The sequence below is a fragment of the Rhodotorula paludigena genome (assembly GCF_050403205.1).
Source record: "Rhodotorula paludigena JCM10292 DNA, Rt_paludigena_JCM10292v1_ctg90, whole genome shotgun sequence".
Taxonomy (NCBI): domain Eukaryota; kingdom Fungi; phylum Basidiomycota; class Microbotryomycetes; order Sporidiobolales; family Sporidiobolaceae; genus Rhodotorula; species Rhodotorula paludigena.
Window position 1 is genome coordinate 25400 of NW_027481368.1, and position 21612 is coordinate 47011.

Genomic DNA, 21612 nt, shown 5'->3' on the forward strand with positions numbered 1-21612 from the left:
CAGCAAGCCTCTGAGAGATGCAGGCGGCGAGGGAGGACCCGAACGAGCGGCCGGAGCGGGGCTCAGCTCCGGTCGGCGTCGTGCACTCGAGCGAGGCGAGATGAGCGCGTCGCACGAGACCAAGCAAGCACTCGAGAGCTCGCTCAAAGTGCGCTCACGTGCTCCCGCTGTCTGGCTCGCGCTTGCTGACTTCCGTTCCGCGTCGCAGGCGACCCTCGTTCAGCTCTCGCGCATCGTCGCTTTTCAGGCCAGGCTGCAGCAGCAGGGCGCCGCACAGTATGCTCCACCCGCGCCGAGGCACCTCACAGAGCAGCTGCGCGGAGAGGCGGCCAACTTCGAGGCCATCTGCGACGCTCTCGAGAAGCGTGCGGTGCGTTGCTCTCTTGCCAAGCGGAGCCAGTGCGACTGCTGACTGCCTCTGGTCACAGCTGAGAGCCATTGCCGTGCTTGAACGAGACGCTCGAAAGGCTGCCGGCATCTCGCCGCTCCCCGTTCCTTCGCCTGCTCCTGCTCCCGCCGCAGACTCGACCGCAGACGACGACGGGGCACTCCCCTTTGCGCTCCCTCCTTCGACTGCTTCTGCCTCGACCGTGCCTTCCGCCAGCAAGGCCGTCCAGCTCGACCTCACCCTGTCTCCATCCCCTCCTCCCGCTGCGTCCACCTCTGCTCCCGGGGATGATGTGCTCGACGCACCACTCCCCTTCCAGCTCCCACCGTCGACCGCCACCAGTACTTCCGCCCCTCCTGCTGCATCCGCGCCACTCGCATCGGATCCTGCGCCTATCCCCTCGTTCGATTTCGGCTCCGGCTCGTCCGAAGACATCAACGCCCTCCTCGCCTCGCTCAACATGCCGCCTTTCTCCGTCGGCGAGCCCGAGCCAGGCACGGCGGCACAAGCAGACACGACTATGCCAGACCTGTCGCTCGACGCGCTCAACAACCTTCTCGGCTCTACGTCCGCCTCGACCAGCGCAGCTCCCCCGGCTGGTGGCTCGTCCGGGCTAGACTCGCTCGGCCTCTCGTTCCCCTCGCCAGCGCTAGGCGCAACTGCGTCACTGCCGACCGCGTTCTCTGCCGCCCCTCCCGCTTTCACAGCCGTGTCCGCCCCTCCTCTAGCAGGCGCAGAGACCGACTTCTCATCGATCGATTTCACCTCGCTCGGTCTTCCCGCCGACTTCGGCGCCTCACTCTCTTCCGCCTCCGTTCCGCCGCCCCAACCAGCAGCAGCGGCAGCCGGAGGAGGAGGCGACGTCGACATGTCGGGCCTGGGCGAGTTTGACTTTGCCGCGCTCATGGGCGGCGAAGCTGCGGGTGCCGATGCGGGACTAGACGAGCTGCTCAAGAGTTTGGGTGCCGGGGGTTCGTAGTGTGACGCCGCAGAGGTTGCAACGGACGAAGCAACCGGTGCTACCTGTCTCGCAACTCAAACGGCAGGATGCCGCAAAGAGGACTCAATGCTCAGAAATCACCTACAGGCCATGTGCACAGTCTTCGCGATACATACAGGTCGGCCAGAAACATGGACAAGACCCGCTCGACCACGCATTCGCTCAGGACCCTCCTCCACCGCCGCAGCCTCCTCCGCCGCCACAGCCTCCTCCCCCGCCGCATCCGCCTCCGCCTCCAGATCCGCACGCGCCCCCGCCGCTGCTACCCCCGCACCCGGCAGAGCCGCACGCTCCAATCGCGCCATTGCAGCACGCTCCGGTACTGCGCCAGGTCGCTCCGCAAGGTCAGCGTCCTGCGGCGTTCCGAGGTAGAACGTGGGTGAGCGCACCTGCCACCGCAGCTCGAAAAGTCGCCGCTGCCGCAGACGGCGCTGCCGCCCACGCCTGACCCGCCGCTGCCACCGCTGGTACGATGCGCATCTGTCGCGGCGCATCCGCCGGGCGCGAGAGGGTAGCCAGCCGGCCTGTGTTCGCTCGAGCATGATCAGTCTTATGGCAACGGCCGGGCGAGTATGAGAGAAAGGTAACGCACCCGTACGGCCCGGGCACGAGCGGGAACGGCATCAAGAACGCATACTGATGCGCCCTCTCTGCGCCCTCCGGGTCCCGCTCGACGCCCTTCTTCTCGCGTTTCTTCCGCTCCTCGCGCTCAGTCCTCCGACGCCGCGCCTCGAGCTCAGCAAGCCGCGCCGCACGCCGCTTCGCCGAGTGCGGGTGCAGGGGGAGCTGCAGCGCGTTGTGCTCTGACGGGTGTGACGCTTCGGCGTCTGCGGCCGAAGGAGAGAGGGGCGTGAGGGCGCCGGAGGGAAAGGTTGCGCGGGAGGATGAGGACGTGAGGCCGAGGGTGCGTGCGAGACGCGAGACGGGAGCGGCGGAGGGGAGGGGACAGCCGCAGGTCGAGTAAGGGACGCCGAAGCGGCTCTAGCGGTGGGCACAACAGTGTGTGAGCTGAGCAGGCCAGAGTCAGGGTCGGTGAACTCACCTCCCAGGCGCGAGCCGTCACGTCGAACCCGTTTGCGAGCGCATTCTCTTCGACCTTGTCGTCGTGGTCGATAAAGCGCCTCGTACATGTCACTGTGTCGCCCTTATATGTCTCCTTAAGCTGATGCGTGTGCCAAGCGAGGTCCTGACGAAGATAGGTCAGCGATACATTAGGGCCGAGAGGCGAGGAGAGGACAGACGATGTCGAGGGTCGGAACGAAGAAGCTGGTCGGCGCACTCGACATGAGATCCATGAAGGCGTGATAGCGTGCAACTGAGCGTTTGAGCAAGCTGTCGTCTGTATTGAAGCGACCGGGTGTCGTCCAGCCGAGGTCGTGCATCTTGTCGATGAAGCTGCCTTGGCGGATGACCTGCAAGCGGCGAGTGGCTCAACACTTGACAAGAAAGTATCAGAAGGAGCACGGACAGCCATGGCCAAGTCGAGCGAGAACGGCTCTCCGCGCGTGTAGCATCGCAAGACCGCATTGGCCCTGCATCGGAAGGTTTAGGTGACTCGCCTTGAAAAGTAAACAGAAGCACGCACCCGCGCGGCCGCTTCTTCAAAGCATGCTGTACCATCTCACGGGCATTGAGCATGCTCCACTCCAGACGATTCCCGAGGTCTGCCGCTTCGTCTGACTTTTGAACGACCCATTCCTTGCGCAGCTGTATGCGCACGTAGAGGGCCCGCTTCGAATGCGTCGGTAGCTCTGGCACCGTGTCTGCTGACGAGACCGAGCCGCTGCGCCAGATTATCCTCAGATTTGTGCGACGGCAGGAGAGCTGAGGACCACTTACGCGAGTGTCTGCTCGTGCTCGAACTGTGAAAGCCAGACGTCCTGAACCAGTCTTGCGACGCCGAGCGTCTCGTGCGTCGCTATGGGCATGCGCAAATTCGACGTTGCCAAGCGGAAACCTTGTTGCGCGTAGCCGGTGCCTTCAGGCGTGACCCACGCTGCGAAACGGGCGGCTCAGCAACCGTGAAGTGCCCGCGCGAGACGCATGACGTACGCACGAACTCCTTCGGGATGGCAGGTAGTAGAGGCAGAGGCCGGCCCTCAGTGACGGCAAACGACTCGAGCGGATCGTACGGAAGGCCGGAAGCTTGCTGCCAGCGAGTAGCATCCTTGCGAGATGGCACTTGCTGCTTGAGGCTTACTGCATCAATGCCCCTGGCCTGTTCGTCACTCACAGCAAGAATTAGCCGGGTCCTGCACCTGGAATGAGGGACAGGCGAAACGTACGACGATGGGCAACATGCGACGAGCTGCATCAAGGGACGGTACGCATCTGCGCACCCGGTCCTCCTCGAATCGCCTGTGTAGCTAATGTGTCAGTATAGGCCTAGAGAGAGAGGCGAAGTGAAAGCGCACAGAGGATTCAGGAGGTAAGCATGCAGAACGAGCGCGACATCCAGTGGCGGCACGATCAGCCGCAGCTGGTGAGCGGCAAAGCCGACCAAAAAGCACTCAAATCGCCAGACGGCGACGTGAACAAAGACTGCCCAGCGAGCCTTGGCGTCGAGCTTGTCAAGTACGCCGGGTTCTCGTCCCGCGCCCGCCTCGACCGCTCCCTTGAGTTGGCGGAATGCGCCGAGCAGGCGGAGGTGGTCTTTCAGCTCGTCCACCGTCGTGAAAAGCACATTGCAGCCGCCGCCGACGACGTACGACGCGGGGAAGTCGTCGAACGGCGGCGGCCGGTCATCGAGTGAGGGCGGGTCGTCGTATGTCTGGTAAGACGGCGGGCGATCGCTTGCGGTGCTAGCTCGCGAGCTCACGCGCTTGAGTAGCCGCGACATCGTGCGGGACGTCGAGTACCTAGACAAGAGCGCGGAGGAGAGGAGGGGGCTCCCCATTTTTGGCGCGGGCGCGGAAGGGACACGGGCCGGACACGCGCATCTCGCGGCACGTGCGAGAGAGCCAGTACGGTCCAGTGCGATTCCCTCGTACGAGTCGGGTACAGTGTGGTGCTACTGAACGTACTCACGGACTTGAGGCGACGCTTTCGAACAAAAAGTAGATAGAGCAAGAGGGAGGCAAGGCGCCGTTTGGTCCGAAAGCGACACGGGTTGAACGGCGCGGCAAAGCATTGCAAGTTGCCGTTATCAGATTCAGAAGCGCATGAGAAGGCATGCAAGGGACAAGACAGTGGACTAGGTGGGGTGCGCACGCCCTCCTGCTCAGAATCCTCCGCGAAATGCGCCGCCTTCCCCTCCTTTGCCACCTCGGGCGTCACCGCATCGTCTTCACCTTTGCCTCCAACGCAGTCGCCCTCTCCCTCGCATCCGCCAATGCGGCCGCCAAGGTTGGCGCTCCCGCTCGCACGAAATCTCAAGATGCGGGACGCTCAGCGCACCTCATATAACGCCCTCATGGAATCGCCCGTAGCGCCAAATTGCAGCTTTGATGAAAGACATTCATGTAAAACACGTGGGTACAGGGGGGAACCGGGAAGTCAGCAAAGAGCGTCACAGGAGTTTGAGCACTTCCACTTTACAGATGGACTAGGGGCGGATGAACTCGAGACGCCAATGCAGAGCCGACACTATCAAGCAGTGGGAATATACATAGCGTTTCTCGCAATGCGACGGTGAGCAGAGAAGCGGGTAAGGGCTGAGCTGCTTTAGGTGTGAAAGCGTATCGATGCGCGCAGACAAGCGAGTTCTCTTACATGCAACTTCTCCCAAGCAAGGGCGCCAGCTTGCACAAACTCCCGTTCGCGATTGTATACGCCAGCAAAGCAGCCACGCCGCGGGTCGAGCGCCACGCTGCTCAGGTTCATGCAAAGAGTCTCTGAGAATCCGCGAGCGAGCATCGCTGGATCAGGAGCGGACAGCGCACACAAGCGCACGAGCAGCCACCCGGCCGACAGACGGACAGACAGCAACGCCGTCGTGCTAAGAGCGTACGGCAGGCGCGAAGATGTCACCAGCACAGCCGCCCCGGCATGGCGGTGAAGACGGAGTTGGCGCTTGGAAGGGCCTGCGTGGCTGCGAAACAGCGGTCAGCGCGTGGAACGTACGACTGCAGCCGTAGCGGGCCCACCGTGCCTTCCGTCTGCGGGGTTTGTGCGTCGGCGAGAAGGCGTTGCTGATGGAGAGCCAACTGATGAGAGACTCACGGGTCACGCATCGCGCAGTATTCGGCTCAAGAGACACAGCGAGCTGCAAAGGCTCCCGATTCGACAGCATGAGAGCAGACCAGCCGAGAGACGCCGTGGCCGGAGGGGACTCGACGTCGTCGACGCCCAAGGATCGCAGCTTCCCTCTCGCCCGCTCCGCAGCGAGACCGACCTGCTCCGCGCAGCTCTCACGGACGCGCAAAGGCGCAAGTTATCGTTTCGCACGCCCCTGCAGTGCCCGCCGTCGCTCGCCAAGCAATGTGTTGGCGCACGTGCGCCCTCCTGCTCGATCACGCCTCGCACATTTCGAAGTCCTCCGGATGCCCCGCTTAACTGAACGCCTTGCTTCGCTTCGTCTGCTTCGACAGACACGCTCTACGCCTGCGACCCTCCCGCGTCTGCGCGAGTGCAGGGCCTCGCTCCTCCTTCGGCCACGCTCTGCCCCCATGGCGAGCAACTCCGAGGACCGTCGTTCCGTGCCGCTCGACAAGCGGCTCATAGAGACGGTTCGCCGCTACTGGGACCTGGGCTTCATTTCGTTCGGCGGACCAGGCGTGCACGTCGTCATCTTGCGCAAGCGCTTCGTCGATCGCCTCCAGTGGGTCGACGAAACCACCTTTACGGACCTCTTCTCGCTCGGCAATGCCTTGCCCGGTCCAGGATCGACACAGCTGGCCTTCTCGCTCGCACTCGTACGCAACGGGACGCTGGCAGGCTTCCTGGCATTTCTCATCTGGTCCCTACCCGGCGCAGCGGGTATGGCCGCCCTCGGCGCTGGCGTGCGGGACTTCCCCGAGCGCTTGCCGCCCATCGTCCTCGCGCTCTTAACCGGCCTCAACGCCGCCGCCGTCGGCCTCATCGCCCTCGCGGCATACCAGCTGTCGAAGGCTGCCATCACCGACTCGATCACTCGCCTCCTCGTCCTCGGCTCGGCCTCGTTCGGCATCTGCTATCACGCGCCATGGATGTATCCTGTATTGGTAGTCGCCGGCGGTCTTGCAACCCTCATCTACGATGTGGGCTATAGACGAGTGCGTTGAGCTTCCCCATTCTGGGGCGCTTTCTCCGATGTTGACGCCGTGTTGCCTGTAACAGCTCGCTTCCTACAAGCTGCGCCGTGCTCGTGCACCCGTTAGCTCCACCTCTGCACCCGTCGCCACCGAGGCGCTCTCCGTGGACGCCAACACGCAGGACATCGAGCTCGAACCGATCGAGTCGAAGCACACCGTAGCGGCTGAACATGCCCAACACCGTCGCGCAAGCACGGCAAGCATCACTTCGACGAATCTGCCTGCCCACGAGATGACGACGAACACCGCTCCCGCAAACTCTGCGCCTTCGACAATGCGCCAGCGTGGGTCCGCTTCGGTCGAGCCTTCCCACTCGGCGCCGCGCGCAGTGGCGGAGGAAGCCGTCCCGGAGCGAAGCAGTCCTCTCATGGTGCTGAACCGCAAGCTCGCAATCGTGTCGGGAACCCTCTTCGCCGTCTTCATCGTCGTCATTCTAGTCGTCCGGTCTCAGCTGGACGACCCGCCCCGGGCGCTCGACTTCTTCACCAACATGGTCATTGCTGGCGTCATCATCTTTGGTGGTGGGCCTGTCGTCGTCCCGCTCCTGCGCGGCTACACTGTCGACAACGGCTGGGTGCGTCGGGCTGCTTCACATTCCTGCGAAATGAGTCGCATGTCCTGACCACAACCCACTTCCGCAGGTCGAGTCGCGTGATTTCCTGCTCGGCTTTGCGATCTTGCAAGCCTTCCCCGGCCCCAACTTCAATTTCGCCGTCTACCTCGGCGTTCTCTCGCTCCCTTCCAACCCGGCGTTCGGCGCAGTCCTCGGCTGGCTCGGCATCTTCTCGCCGGGCATCCTCCTCAAGCTCGCGCTCCTCCCGCTATACCACACGTGGCGCAAGCATGCCGTCGCCGTGTCGGTGTTGCGCGGGCTGAACGCCGCCGCAGTCGGGCTTGTTTACACCGCCGTGTGGCAGCTCTTCCTTGGTGCGCCCAGCTCTCTCGTACCTCCGCTCGTCAACTCACCGGGATCTTCTTTCTCGCGTCCGCAGTCGGGTACATCTACACCTCTTCAAATCCGTCTGCTGCCTCTTCGAGCGCTAGCATGTCCGGCCCGCTCACCTCGGATCCGTTCTGGGGCGTCGTCGCGAGCGCGGCTTTCGTCGCGTCGCAGTGGTTCAAGGCGCCGCCGGCGGTCACGATCGCTGGAGGGGCGCTCGCCGGGATGGCATGGTTCGGGGTCGTCGGCGAGGCGGGCGTGACGAGGCAGCAGTTGTGGTAGGCGGCAGGACTGCAAAATGTGACATGGGTTCAGGACTCTCACCGTGCTAACCGACTTTTGAGCGCAAGCGAGCGGAGAGAATGCGATGATACTACAACAAGCACGATGGCGGGCAGAAGTTCTACTCGGGCTGAAAGTTGGCATACGACGTCTTGGCTTTCGTCTCGACGAGCTCGGGTGTCGACTCCGCCAGTTGACCTGCCGGTCGGGCTGCGCGGCGAAGGCAACCAGGGCAGAGTCAGCGACCCGTCGGCGAGGTGTGCGAGAGAACATGCCAAACGCACCGGGACTTCCCGACCACTCTGTCAGACTCGGTACAATTGTTCCTGCACCGACGACGGCACCGTCTGCTATCCGGCTGTACTCCTTGAGGATGGCGAGCGGACCCTGTACATAAAATGCGAGAACGGCGTGTCGGGTCGAGCAAAGGCGTCAGCAATGAGCTGGAGATTTCGATCGTGCTGTCACGACACAGCGGCTCATTCGGCCGACATGTACACCCCCAGACGGGACGTAGACGCACGATGATGCACCCCTTGCCAATCTCGACTCCGGTGCCGATGCTCGCTGCCTCGACAACGCTGCCTGCACCGATCGAGACGTGGTCGCCAATCCTCATCGGATAGTATGAGAACGCTCTGTAGGCAATTGGAGAGGCATTAAAGAACGTCAGCCGGACAACGAGTGAACGGAAGGGATGAGAGCATGCAACGCACCCGCGGTACGTCTTGTACCCTGGTCTCAGCACGACCCCCTCGCCAATGTCGCAGTACTTGCCCATGGCGATCACGACCGTCCCGCCCTCTTTCCCGCCTGGCGCCGTGGGTCCGCCTGCTCCTGCCCGCCTCAAGTCGCCGCGAAGGATGCAACCGGGGCGCAGGATGCACTTGCCGGCGAGGACGATGTTCTGCGAGCCCGTGATGGTGCTCTGGCGCGAGACGATGTTGCCTGTGTCGGTGTGGATGTAGGCCGACTTGGTCGACGAGCCAGAGCGCGACATGGTGCGTGCTCGTGTGCGGTCTTGCGACGCGGAGAGGAGTGTGAGGTCCTACTGGACCTCGGAACAGTCTCGCACGGCTCGGCACTGGTCGCCGCGGCGTGTCCAACCTTGACGAGAGCGTGAAGTGGGGAGAAGACTGATGACGGGTTGAGCGACGACAGGGAGCTCGAGCGAGTCTTTCGGCAAGAGGGGTGGCTGCAGCACAACTGCCAGCAGGGTAGAAGCTCGGAACTGGACTCGTCAAGGTTGTTTGACGAGCCAACCCAGTCGTTGCGACAGCGGCACCCTCCTCTTGCTCGGACCCTCGCTCTTGTCTGCGATGAGTGCAGACGCGCGGCCCGAGGGAGACGCCATGCCACTGCCTGACGCAAGGCTGGGCGACACAGCGCCAGCCTCTCCGCTCGTTGCCTCGGTCTCTTTCGAACCTCTGACCGCTTCGAACGACACCTCGCCAGTCTGCCGCATCTGCCTTGGCGAAGACAACGACGACGACGAGCTAGGCAAACTCATCGTGCCGTGCGGCTGCCGTGGAACTGTGAGAGAAGTACACACGCCTGTCCAGGTTCTGCGCTGAACGCGCAACTTCCGCAGAGTCGGTTTGTTCATCAGGAGTGCCTGCGGAGTTGGCGATCTGCAGATAAGCAGAACAGCTTCTATGCATGTACGCATTGTGGCGAGGCATACCGCTTTCGCTCGACGGGCTGGTCGAAACTGCTTGGGAGACGCTGTGAGTGCTCAACCGTTTCAACGTCTTCGCGGTGTCCGGAACAAGCATTGATGCCAGCTCTCACAGATGCTGTGACGGTCATTGCCCTGCTTCTGTTCGTGCTGTCGGCGGAGTTGGCTGGTCGCTTTGTCGCCGGTCCGCTACTCGGACGAGCGGATCGAGACAGCCTCGCTTTGGATCGCACACTCCGCAGTATGCCCCTTCCAGTCTACACCTTGTACCGCTCCGCTCATGACTTTCTCGCAGGCAACTACTGGGACGACCTGTTCTTCATTGGCGGAAAGCCCGCCGGTGATGCAATCCGCGAAGCGCTCTCGACTGCCGGTACGGCGCTCGGCGACTGTCGCTGGTCTTCGGCGCGCGAGCTTGTGGCGGAACCACCCAAAGAGGTTTATGTCGATGACGGAGACGGCTTCACCTTTACCGGTACCGTGTGGACCTTTGTCAACCCGAATTCAACGACGTGCGGTCGATACTGGGGAAAGGACCTGGATGACAAGCAGGTTGCTGCACCACTCGCTCGCGTCTTGTTGTCACGCATCAAAGGTCTCGCATCCTTGGGTTGGCTTTACGCATTCGGTGCCCGCCTCTGTATGTCCGCTCGCCGGGCGCTCCGTAAATCTTCGCAGCTGACGCACTAAGCTTCGCAACCCGCTACGTCCTTTTGCAACAGTTCGTCAATGGGTACTCGTGGCTATCACAATTCGCATGTTGCTGCCGCAAGTCGGGAACCGTTTGCCAAGAAGCAACTTCCACGGCTTGTCGCAATTCGGCGCGGCTCTAGTGCGTGCCTTTCCGATCAACATGGTCTTATCCCTACGGAACGGCTGAATGGATGCTGCCATCAAGCTTGGAGACTACGTCTTCACCACTCGCCTCTGGGTCAAGCGCGCTCGATTAGACGGACGACTGTTCTCCATTCTGCAAGTGTCCTGGGTCGCGGTGCGTTCTATCTCGAGCTTTCCAAATCTTGACGTGATAGATGTGCTGAACCCTCAGCTTGCTCTACAGTGCACCCCGGTCTTGCTCTGCTTGGCCTACCTGCTCGCACGCGACTTTGCGCGCTTCATGGTCAAGCGCGGTCTGGGTCGGGTAGAGGATCTTGTACTTGACCTCGAGGTGGCCGAGGTGGAGGAGAGTAAGAAGCAGCAATAGACAACATAGACAATCTGAAATGCGGCATCGCCTGGCCGCGGAAGCAGAAAAGCGAAAACACGACGTTCACATAGAGGGGTGCTATCGTTGAGGAAGTGATGCCCGAGCCTTTTTGAGCGCTTTGCGTACCTTCGGTGCCATCTCAAACGATGCCGAACACGAAGCAAGCGGATGCTTTCCGTCGAAGCGACTGATGAGAAGGCCTGGCTGTGCCGCAATCGCTCCTCGCATCGGTGAAGGGAGTCAACGAGCTCGAGCGCATCACACGGCTACAGCAATGCTCGCCAGCGCCATCCGCCGATCCGCCTCATCGTGCTCACCAAGCAGCACCGCCTCACTCGCTCGACCTCCGATCCGCTGGACGTGCCTCCCCGGCCAGATCCCGTACGAGCGCGCCCTGCTCTTGCAAGAATCGATCGTGCAGGCACGGCTGTCGGCAAAAGCCGCACTGCTCAAGCTCGAAGGTCACGCCGAGCCGGAACACCTGGCCCCGCTGCGACGAGTCGCAGAAACCGACATCCTACTCTTGCTGCAGCACACGCCCGTCTACACTGCCGGCAGGAGGGAGAAGGACCCTGCGCAGCTAGAGGCGGAGGGCGGGAGGCTGCGGGCACTCGGCGCCGATTACGTCCACACGATGCGAGGAGGGCAGACTACGTATCACGGGCCAGGTCAACTTGTCGGCTACTCGTTGATGGACCTCGGTGCAGCCGAGGTGCGCGCGCCTCAGCTTCTACTCGCCTACGCGATTGATGCTGAATCTGCTTTCGCCGACAGCTCTCGACTCGCTGCTATGTCGATCGCCTCGAGCGCTTCCTCGAGGACTTCGCCACGTCGCTACACATCCCCGTGCACCCTCTGGAGCACACGGGCGTCTTCACCTCGCCGACGACCAAGATCGGCTCGATCGGCATCCACATTCGGCGGCGTATCTCGCTTCACGGCTTCGCTTTCAACGTCGAGCAGCAGACGAAGGCATGGTTCGACAACATCATTGCATGTGGTCTCGCCGACGTGCGGAGCACAAATGTCGAGGCCGAGCTTCGCAAGCGTGGCGAGCTTGGTCCGACGGACGAGAAGCGGGTCCTCGACACGGTCCCGCTCGCTGTCGAGCTGTTTGGGCGGCGGTACGGGCGCAAGATGAGACAGCTCGAGCCAGACGACGAGTTTGCGGAGGCGAGGCAGATGATTGCCGATGGCATCGAGGGGAGGTTGCCGCCGCTGGAGCGGAAGCTGCTCGGCGTGTGAGGCGGGTACGGTCCACTGGTTTGGACGGCGTGCACCGAGGCGAAGGGCACGAGTCAACCAGCGGCACTGGGAGCAGGTACGCTCAATAACGGAACAAGCCTCCTGCGCGCCATCTCGCACGTCGGCTCGCTCATCCCTGACACGCTTTGATTCGTTGCAATGCAGAGGCCGTCGACGTACCTATATGGGTACGTTATACATGTGGGCTGCACGCGTTGCACGCGTCATGAGCAGATGAATTGCCCTCGTGTATTCTCGCGTAGCGAAACCTCAGCCAGCCCGATGCTCTTCGCCGGTCCTAGACTGGACTTCGTTCCTGACTTGGCGGTTGCTATGAGCCTTCACGCCAACGCATCCGCTTGTACAAGCTGGCAGTCCTCGCTGCACGTAGAGGCCGAGATGATTCATCGCAGTTCTGACCGCGCCTCGCAGAAGGCCCCTCGGAGTCCTTGCGCCTCGACTCTCTCTCTCTCTCTCTCCTTCGCTTCGCTCTCCTACCTCCGTTCCTCCTCTTCTATCGCTATGGCTGCGCCGCTCTATACGGCGGCACAGCCTCCGGCTATCGCGACACCCATCGCATGACCGACGTCTTCATCCCTTCGCCGCCGCTCTTCGCGCGATTCCCAACAACCTACGATGAACCGGAGGACCCGAGCCATATACTGCTCACGCTGGGCGTGACGAGAAGCTCTCTCGCAGCTGTTGACCTCATTCTTCGCGATGTCCGCAACCTACGACCTCAAATTGAGGCGGACGACGGTGTCGCGTCTGCCTATCCCGCGGCAGTTGGACGAGCAGGAAAACGGCAAGCACCGCTCATGACAGGAGGATCGTTATGGAACAAAGGACGCGGAGGGGAGAATCGGCGTCCGCGACCCTGTTCCTCCAGCATTGTAGAACCGGAAGCGAAACGTGGAGTATCTGTGACGTGGTGTTTGACTCATCCAGGCTTTCCGTCTTGTGTGCGTTGGGCGTCTCGCCTGTCGTGCAACTTCGCAATCCACTATCACCCGGAAGCGGCATCGGCGCCCCGCCGATCGTCTTCTCGCGCGGTACTCGAAGCTCGCCCAAAGGTTTCCGGCACAATCCTGCTAGCATGAGATCGACTGACGTACAAACAGCCGGACTCATCGTATAGCTGTACGCGATGTCCGCGTCATGTCCGCCCAAAGTCGTGGGACGGCTGATGAAGATAGACCGCGCTGGCGGCCCGGCTCTTGGCTTCGTATCCATACCTGCTGCACCATGCTCCGTCGTGTGAGCTCTGTAACAAGCGATCGCCCGCCATCCTACCGCACTGTCGCCGAAGACGCAGCACCTCCGCCTCCGTTCGTCGAGTTCCCCACCAAGTACACGGTCGGCACGAACCGCCTAGGCAGTGAGGCCGCTTTCGTCACCGCCGACGAGCTTGTGCTTCACCTGCGCCTGCTTGGCGCCTTCCGCAAGTTGCGCGAGACGGTCGAAGTTGGCGGGACTGGCAGCGTTGCCGACCACCTCGAGCCGAAGGCACGTTGGGCTGTCTTCGTGCATGTTGCAGTCTGGCGCTTCGAGTGCTACTTGAGTCTGTACGAGACCGGTGCCCTCGCCGACTTGGTGGTCCCGCCAGTCGATGTTGCGCTCGTCTGGCACACATACATGCTCAACCCTATGTATGCCCGCTGCTTCCTCCAATCACTGGTCACAGTAGACTCACTATTCTGCTCCATCAGTCGCTACGATGAGGATCGACTGCGCAAATTCAGCGTGTCGTTGAGCGAGAAGCGGGATGCTCTGCTGGCCGGACTGGTACGTCTCAAAGACATCAGAGGTTGGCATGTCAAACTCACGCTCATCCCCTTAGGCTCGCCGAATCGACCCTGTTTCACTCGATGTTTGCCCCATGAGCAAGCACGAGCAGCGCTTGTGGAGCAAAGTCGCAAACATGGTGTACGACCCGATCGAGTCGTTCGCGTCCACCAAGGGGCGGCTTGTTCCCGTCATCTGGCAGTCCAAGCGGATCTTTGTTCGTGCGTTGTCCAAAGACATATCGGGCCCTTCGGCTTTCTCCCGTTGACTTTGTCCTTTGCACAGCCTGGGTGACCGAATCGGGCACCGGCTACGCACAACAGAACTTCCAGATTGAAGCGCCCGGCGGCCGCTGCTTCGGCCACGAGCAGCTGGGCGTGGCCAAATTCGCTGAAGACGTCTTCCGCCTCAAGCAAGACTCTGACGCTTTCCTCGCGTAGGCTGATATCCTCATCCGACCTTTCAGTCGGCTGACCCCTTCTCTCGCAGTGGTAGCGTCGTGTCTGGTGATACCACGATCGCTCGTGCGGCCGACTCAACTCGCGCTGCGTGGGTCAAGCGCAAGGTCGCCAGCGACGTCGTTCTCAAGGTGTCCGGATCCGCGCTCGAGATCGCCAACCGACTTCAGTGGAGTGCTCTCGGGATGCATAGATACCTCTTGACTGTCCTGAGTGACCGGCGGGCGCGAGGGTGATTGTCTCATTTACCCTTCCTTTCGGCACGACTGACCGGTCCGTCTCGCGCAGAGCGGACAACATTGCACGATGCTACACTCGCGGCGAGCCCTTCTCGCTCGACTTGGTTGCAGCTGTGCGTCGAAAGATGACCTCGTCTCGGCGGGCTGGCCGCTGACATGCGGGACTTGCAGGTCCTGCGACAAGGCAGCTTCATTGACAAGATGTACAACCTCGGCTGGACCGCGCCTCATCGCTTCGACGAGGACAACAGCCTACTCAAGCGCTCGGTTGCCCGCTATCACGCATTCATGGACCTGATGGCATCCGTTCCCGGCACATTCCTCGTCCCGACGCTCGACATCGTGCGCTCGTCATCCAGTCGTGCGAGTCCTTCCACGCTGACTTGCCTGCGTCGGCAGGACCTCGCTTGGCACACGCATCAGCTTAAATCGTCCTACAAGAACGACATGGTCTTGTACGTGGGCCGCTTTGTCGACCATGACGACAAGGTCGAAGAGAACACGCTCTCGAACGGCTTTGACAAGACCGCAAAGGCCTGGAGGGTGCGCTCGCATCTGCTAGACTCCGCAGGGGATCCCTCTCACGCTATCACCTGCAGAGTCGCTTCGGCGTTCCGTACTCGACATGCGGCTGCCCCCTCCCCTCGCAACCGCCCCTCCTCCGACTTGCTCGCGTAGCGGGCCTGTCCGCCAGCGCCTCGCCGACAGCCTACCCTCCAGGCGCCTTGACGACCCTGTCGGCGTCGCGCGATGACGCCGACGTGACGCATCCTTCCGAGCACAACTCGCTGCACCTCCCGAACCACCCGCAGGCGCAGCGTCTCCGCGCAGCACGGCTCGTCGAAGTCGAGGCGCGGAAGAGGAAGGAGACGCGCGAGACTGAGAAGGCCGCGCGGAAGGGAAGAAGTGGTGAGAAGGAGCGGGAGCACGAGCTGGGCAACGCGCACCCTTACGCGTTTTTCGCCGCCGTCCCGCTCGTACCGATCTACTGGGGGTGCGCTCACATCGCCCTTACGAGTGAATCCAGCGATTACTGACACGGAATTCGCGCAGCACTGCCGGCTACCCCGGTCCAGCAGGCGGTTGCGCAGCTACCGACGCAAATCAAGCAACGGGTGCAGGCGACGCCGCATGCGGCGCACGCACAGCGTTCGTACTGCGTTCTCAATGTCATCCTCTGCAAGCCTCTGAAGCTGTTCTACGTGCAGCGGCGGCGCATGCGGTGGCGGAGGCATCGGCTCGTGCGGCAGTCGCTGCGGTGGCAGCAGCGGCGGGTCGTACTGCGGCGGCAGTAGCGGCGGTTGCGGGGGCGGTGGCGGTGGCGGTGGCGATGGCGGTGGTGGAGGAGGGGGCTGCGGCGGCAGCTCTTGAATTGGTCCGTGAGCGTTTCCTGATTCACCTTCCTCTGGTCGCTCGGCTCGTGTACGTCTTCTCGTCGTCTGACTGTTGCTTGTAAATACTTGTCGCCGTACCCTCGCCTTCGTAGCCGTCGGCTGAAGTGAGTCGCAAGAGCGAAACGCGACATTCGATGTTTGGAGCGGAAGTCGATGTCGCTGAGCAGTCGGGCACAAGCGCCGTACAGGGACTGGTCGTGGAGACGAGCCGTCCGGAAGCGGAATGCGAAGATGAATGCGTCGCATAACAGCGTCGATGAGGGGAACGAAGCGTACAAGAAGGGCGTCTAAAGCACAACAAAAAGAGGACCCAGACAGCGCACATGAACTTAGTACCCGCTGCTGCCGCTCGCGCTCATGGCCGAGCTGCTCGCGCGCCCGTTCGACCCGCCGCCGAACCACCTTCCCCCGAGGCCCAATCCGCCGAGCGGGCCGCCGGCGCTGCCAGACCCGCTGACGCTCGACGAGGGCGACTGCTCGGCTCCGTCGAGGGACGAGGCGATGCTCATCTCGGACTGGCGCCGCAGCTGGAGAGGGGACGTGGTCGCGCGCTCGGAAGCGGCGAGGTGCGAGAGGTCGGCATATGCGAGCTTGTCTGCATGCGGGGCGGGCGTCACAAGTCAGCGTCGTTGCGCGAGAAGCAACGCAAGCTGGGGAAAGGAAGAAAAGACGGCACGACATACACTTGACCAGCTCGTCCTCGAGCTCTTCCCGCTCGAGCCGCGCCGCGACGACCGTCTTGACGAGCTCGCAGTGCTCTTGATTGATCTGCGCCAGGCTCGTCTCGAGCTGCCGGACCTGGAGCGACAGCTGCAGGTTGGCCTTGCGGAGCGCCTCGAGCTCGGCCGTGTGCGCCGTCTGCGCGGCGCACAGCGAGGCCCACTCCTCGCCGAACTGGTCCTGCGGGAGGAACCGGGTCTTAGTAGTCATCGTGTAGCGCTCAGCGTGAGGTTCGACGAACGAGCATCATTGGCGTGATGCGCACTTGCAGCGCTTCGCGCACAAACTCGTGCACTTTGTACTGCGCGTTCGGATCTTGCTCCAGCTCGTCCTCGTCAGGCTGCACCAAGGGGGGAGCGTCAGAATGCTGAATCGACAGGGCGAGAAGCGGTAGCACGCACCGCATAGACCTCGAACAGCCCGTTCTTGAGGAACTCGATCAGGTCTTCGAACTCGAGTGTGAGCAGGTGCGTCTCGTTGCGCTTGAGGAGGGCGACTGCGAAGCGGAAGACGGCCTCGACGCCTTCGGCAAAAACGAGGTCGAAGACGGACGACACGAGCTCGAGCGGGAAGCGGTAGCTGCGGGGTCATGCAAAATGAGCGTGTCAGTCTGAGCCGGCCAGGCGCGTTCAAAGGCGCGGAAGAGCGAGCGACGCACCCGAACAGCGTCAAGAACCACTGGCTGGCATACATGCTGCTCTTGACGCCCTGCCGCAGCAGGTGCAAGAACACGGACGGGACGAGCTCTTCCACAAGGCGGTCGAACTGGAAGAGGCGCAGCTGGAGGCCGGGCATGTTGGGCGTGTAGTGCGAGCGCAGGTCGTACGCCTTCATGAGGCGCACGAGCACGCAGAACGCTTCTTCGTCGGGCATCTGCGCGGTCCAGATCGTCAGTAGCGGGTTTTGCAGCGAAAGAAGCGCTTGACCGCACGTTGAGCAGCAGCGGTCCGACGATGAATTGGAGGCCCTGGGTGTACCCGACATCCTCGTCGTACAGCGAGTACGCCTTGACGACGTTGAAGCTGCAAGCGGCAGAGGCCGAGAACGTCAGCGGGAACAGAGGCGCTGGGAAGCCAACGAGGCGAGCGTTCGACGCACAGGTTCTCCTGCCCGACCCCGCCCGCATCCGAGAAGTACGCATGCTTTGGGAACGTGCGACTGAGATCCCGCGCGATACTCTTCTCGTGCGGCGACGACTGCTTGAGGAGCTCCGAGTAGATAAACTCGAGGTTGGCGTCTTTCGCGGCGCTGTTCGCCCGGACGTGAAAACGGAGATCAGCGGAGCCCGCGTGGGACTGAAAGAGGCAAGACGCACGCCATGAGTTGCCACGTCATGCCCCGCAATGCAGGAGGGATCCCGCGCTGGATTGCGCGCGACAATTCTCGAGCTGTGAGGGGCAGGGCAGGAACCGTCGTCAACGCTTGATCCGCACGCCAAGAGTGCGACTGCGCAACGAGCACCACGCACTACCTCCGGCAGGAGGAGGAGGAGGAGAAACACGCACGCTGCTCCCTGGCCACCTGCTCATAGTCGACCATGACCCTCCCCCAAAAGTCCCAATCGATCGCTCCCTGCCCGCCCTCCGCCGCCGCGCCGCCCCCCGCCCCGCGCTCGCGCTCGCGCTCCCTGACGCGCTCAAACTCCTGCTGCAGCTTCTGGATCCCCGTGCTCTGGTGGCTCTGGCGCTTCTCGGCCGCGGGCACCGGGGCGCCCGCGTGCGGCGGGAGCGACGAGAGCGTCGTCGAGTACCGCTGCGCGAGGAACCCGTCGGCGGCGTGCGGCGTCGCGATGCTCGCCTGGCGGTCGCGCACCGGGTGCGCGGGCGCGAGCGAGGCCGGGCGCGAGTACGACGACGGGGGGCCGGGCGTGTCGGGCGGCGTGGTCGAGACGGTCGAGGGGTCGGAGGGGTCGTCGGATGCCGAGGCGCCGTCGAGCGCGATCGGCGAGAGGAGCGACGACGAGGACGGGTCGGAGAGGGAGCGGCGGTGCACTCGCTGCCGCGTGGACGGCGACGTAGGCGAGGTGGGCCCGTACCCGTTCGGGGCAAAGACGCCCGAGAGGCGGTTCGGGTGGTACGTGCGCTCGGCGCGGGGCGTCTGCGCCGTCGACAGCGGGCCTCCTTCCTCCTCGTCATCCTCGTCATAGCTTCCCCTCCCGTCCAGCTGCACGTCCATGAGCCCCTCTGCCGCCGAGGAGACGCTCGCGTTGAGCCCCATGCTCTGGCGCCACACGGCCTGGGTCAGGCTTGCAGACTGGTCGCGCCCGACGTTGGTCGGGTCGTGCGACGCGGCGAGGCTCGACGCGAGGAGCGACGAGCGCCGTCGTGCAGCTGGCGGGCGGGTGCGGGTGTGCGAGGGCGAGGAGGGGGGAGAGGACGCGGTGGGCGTCTCGGGCTCGGAAGAGAGCGAAAAGGGGCGCTTCGAAGTCGAGGCGGCAGAGGGAGATGCGCCGAGCGGGAGGTCGGACAGCGAGTCGTCGCCCTCGTGGCGGCTGCGCTCGTCGTCGTCGTCGTCTCCAACATCGCGCTGTGCCTCCGAAGCTCCTTCGTCGTCATCCGAAAGCGAGAGCGAGAGGCGGTTCTGCAGCCTCCCTCCGGCAGCGGCAACGGCCGACGACGACGAGGCGTTCGAGATCATCGAAGCCGGGCGCGATGCCGCCGCTACGGCGCCCGAGCTGCGCGGTGACGGCTCCGAGAGCGCAAGGGCTGCACCGTCGGCTGCGTCTCCTCCGTCACTGGCAGCACCCTCTGGTCGTCCAGCCCCGTCGAGACTGTCCTCGTCCCTCGCACCGCCGTTGGTCGTGCCCGGGTCTCCAGCATCATCCTGATGTTCAAGCTTGGGGTCGGGCTCGCGACCTTCGTCCCCAGCGTGTGTGTCCACCTTGCCATCTTGGTCGCCGGGAGGTGCATTGTCCGAGTGGGCCGCCCTGTCGGCGTTCTCTTCTGCGGCGACTGCGTCCTCGAAGGTGTCGCTGTGGTCGTCGTCGTCGTCGTCGTCGGGCACGGCGGTGGAAGCGCCCGAGAGGGCGGGCGAGTGGGCCGATCGAGGTGGGGAGGCGGGCGGAGGGGGAGCCAGCGAGGGGTTGGGCGAGCGCGCGCCCTTCTTGCCCTTGGACTTGGCCATGGCGTGGCTGTGTGCGACGCTCTCGTGCGCACGCTGTCAACAGCAAGAGACGCGAGAGAGCGAGGCAACGTTGCGAGCGACGAGCACCGAGAGCCGCACAAAGAGCCAAGTCCAAGATGCGTGGCAACAGACACCCGCGGGTGCAGCGGCAAGGAGCTGGCAGGACTTGCTACTGTGTCATTGAGCATGTGCGCTTCTCCCTCGCACACTCTGAGGGGCGTGCGGTGAGCCGACCGTGTGCTCGCTCGAATCTTCGGCAATCCTCATCAGCCGCCCTCGCTCTCTCGCTCCGTCCGACAAGCTCTACACAGGCTGTGCACACGCTACTGGACTGCCTGCGACACTCCCCCCGGCCGGGCATGCAGCACCCCGCACCGCACCCGCTCACCCCGTCTCCCGCCTTCGAGTCTCTCCCGTCGCATCCGCTCTCCGCCCCGCTCCCCTCGTACGCCCATCCACAGCAGCCAGCCGCACCCCGCCCGCGCCTCAAGCGCTCCCACGGCTCGACCTCGACCCTCCCGCCCTCGTCCGCCGACTCGCCCTCGCCCCGACTCGCGCCCGCCCTTCCCGTCGTCGCGCCTGCACCCACACCTGCAGATGCACCGGCAGCGCCCTGGAGCTCGGTTGGAGGGGCCCACCTCCGCACACGGTCGAGCAGCTCGACCCTCGACCCCATCAGAGAGTGGCCGCACGCGGAACTCGATGGGACCGCCCCCGTCGCCAGTCAGCCACAGCCCGTGCCCGTCTCGCAGCCGGGAGGTCTGGGCCTTCAGCTGGACGGAGCGGCGGGCGGGGTCTGGGCGACTCCTGGGCGAGACGAGGACGACGAGGGCCGGAGGACGGCAAAGCGACGGCGAGTCGCACCCGACCACGAAGCATTCGGGCGCATGTCGCTGGCCTCGCCGCTCGGTGTGACCTCACCAGGGCTCCCTGCCCCTACCGCGCCGCCAAACCTCCCGCAGAACTCGGGCGGCTACCTCCCCTCCGTCCCGATCGGCCAATCTGCATTCTCTGCCTTCCCGCCAAGCGCAAACGCGCAGCAGCTTCCAACTCCGCCGTCCATCGTCTCGTCCTCTCGCGCACCGACTCTCACGCCCCTGCACGTCCCCTCTGCTGCTGCGCCGCCTTCCCTCCCCGCCGGTTCTCCGCTCCCGCTCCACCTGCAGCAGCGCGACGTGCGCTCGCCGCTCTCGTCCTCGCCCACCCTCCCCTCTGCGTCCCTCCCCGCCGCTCCGCCCACGTCCCCCGTCGCAGCCGCGCATGGCGGCGCACGAGCCGCGAACGGCGGAGCAGGCCAGCTCCCGACGGTCCCGTGGTCCCAGTCGGCCTTCTTCCCCGCCGCCCCTCCCGCCGGGCCGGACAGTTCGCGACCCGCCGCTGACGCCGAGGAAGAGGACGAGATCGAGATGCGCCCCGCAGCAGGGTCGTGGGACCTCGACCCGCACCGCGTCTACGTCGCGTCCCTCTCGGACGACGAGGACCGCGACCCGCCCCAATCGCGGGGGCAGGGGCACGAGCCGCTTGCGGTGAACCCGCTCGCGCTGCGTGCGGCCAAGAGCGCGGGCGGCCTGCCGGAGAAGCTCGTCGAGCGGCTGAGGCGCGAGGCGGAGAAGGCGCAGCGCGGGAGCCTCATCCTCTATCGCGGCTCGGAGAAGAGCGGGGGCGAAGGGGGGTCGCTGGAGGGGAGGAGGGAGAGGGACGAGAGGGAGGAGAGCAGGAGGGAGAGCTGGAGGGAGTTTGAGCGCGCGAGGGAGATGGAGGAGCGGGGGCACGATGCGGATGGAGAGGAGGCGGTCGACGACGGGGGGATGGACGTCGATATGGAGTTGTGAGGGGGGGGGGGGGGGGGGGGGCCCGGGGTTGTTTTAAAAAACAATAACGGTTTGGTTTGTGATGAGGGGCGGGTGGCCCGGTTTGTTTTT

General features: G+C 63.8%; 8 protein-coding genes across 8 annotated transcripts; 5 read left to right on the forward strand and 3 right to left on the reverse strand.

The window, feature by feature from the left end:
- Positions 1 to 100: 100 nt before the first annotated feature.
- JCM10292_005331 (uncharacterized protein) lies at positions 101 to 1367 on the forward strand (the record flags this gene model as incomplete). The annotated part of the gene is made up of 3 exons (XM_076652765.1): positions 101 to 148; positions 209 to 370; positions 429 to 1367. The coding sequence occupies 3 exons, from the start codon at positions 101 to 103 to the stop codon at positions 1365 to 1367; spliced, it is 1149 nt and encodes a 382-aa protein (XP_076501685.1).
- A 183-nt stretch (positions 1368 to 1550) lies between these two features.
- On the reverse strand, positions 1551 to 4227 carry JCM10292_005332 (uncharacterized protein; the record flags this gene model as incomplete). The annotated part of the gene is made up of 11 exons (XM_076652766.1): positions 1551 to 1710; positions 1778 to 1912; positions 1981 to 2369; positions 2431 to 2574; positions 2630 to 2800; positions 2857 to 2920; positions 2974 to 3171; positions 3228 to 3384; positions 3441 to 3606; positions 3728 to 3746; positions 3803 to 4227. The coding sequence occupies 11 exons, from the start codon at positions 4225 to 4227 to the stop codon at positions 1551 to 1553; spliced, it is 2028 nt and encodes a 675-aa protein (XP_076501686.1).
- A 1768-nt stretch (positions 4228 to 5995) lies between these two features.
- On the forward strand, positions 5996 to 7841 carry JCM10292_005333 (chromate transporter; the record flags this gene model as incomplete). The annotated part of the gene is made up of 4 exons (XM_076652767.1): positions 5996 to 6580; positions 6645 to 7193; positions 7261 to 7546; positions 7612 to 7841. 4 exons carry the CDS (start codon positions 5996 to 5998, stop codon positions 7839 to 7841), a joined length of 1650 nt encoding a protein of 549 aa, XP_076501687.1.
- A 121-nt stretch (positions 7842 to 7962) lies between these two features.
- JCM10292_005334 (dynactin subunit 5) lies at positions 7963 to 8841 on the reverse strand (the record flags this gene model as incomplete). Its single annotated transcript, XM_076652768.1, has 4 exons — positions 7963 to 8051; positions 8126 to 8228; positions 8365 to 8479; positions 8558 to 8841. The coding sequence occupies 4 exons, from the start codon at positions 8839 to 8841 to the stop codon at positions 7963 to 7965; spliced, it is 591 nt and encodes a 196-aa protein (XP_076501688.1).
- Positions 8842 to 11000: 2159 nt separating this feature from the next.
- Positions 11001 to 11971, forward strand: LIP2 (lipoyl(octanoyl) transferase LIP2; the record flags this gene model as incomplete). The annotated part of the gene is made up of 2 exons (XM_076652769.1): positions 11001 to 11438; positions 11501 to 11971. 2 exons carry the CDS (start codon positions 11001 to 11003, stop codon positions 11969 to 11971), a joined length of 909 nt encoding a protein of 302 aa, XP_076501689.1.
- A 1245-nt stretch (positions 11972 to 13216) lies between these two features.
- Positions 13217 to 15824, forward strand: JCM10292_005336 (uncharacterized protein; the record flags this gene model as incomplete). The annotated part of the gene is made up of 11 exons (XM_076652770.1): positions 13217 to 13620; positions 13681 to 13756; positions 13812 to 13977; positions 14042 to 14192; positions 14246 to 14446; positions 14503 to 14566; positions 14625 to 14795; positions 14853 to 14996; positions 15053 to 15447; positions 15507 to 15602; positions 15662 to 15824. 11 exons carry the CDS (start codon positions 13217 to 13219, stop codon positions 15822 to 15824), a joined length of 2031 nt encoding a protein of 676 aa, XP_076501690.1.
- A 352-nt stretch (positions 15825 to 16176) lies between these two features.
- On the reverse strand, positions 16177 to 19690 carry JCM10292_005337 (TBC domain-containing protein; the record flags this gene model as incomplete). The annotated part of the gene is made up of 9 exons (XM_076652771.1): positions 16177 to 16442; positions 16531 to 16747; positions 16809 to 16907; positions 16969 to 17146; positions 17226 to 17440; positions 17499 to 17589; positions 17666 to 17815; positions 17883 to 17955; positions 18073 to 19690. 9 exons carry the CDS (start codon positions 19688 to 19690, stop codon positions 16177 to 16179), a joined length of 2907 nt encoding a protein of 968 aa, XP_076501691.1.
- Positions 19691 to 20049: 359 nt separating this feature from the next.
- JCM10292_005338 (uncharacterized protein) lies at positions 20050 to 21522 on the forward strand (the record flags this gene model as incomplete). The annotated part of the gene is made up of 1 exon (XM_076652772.1): positions 20050 to 21522. One exon carries the CDS (start codon positions 20050 to 20052, stop codon positions 21520 to 21522), a length of 1473 nt encoding a protein of 490 aa, XP_076501692.1.
- Between the last annotated feature and the right edge of the window lie 90 nt (positions 21523 to 21612).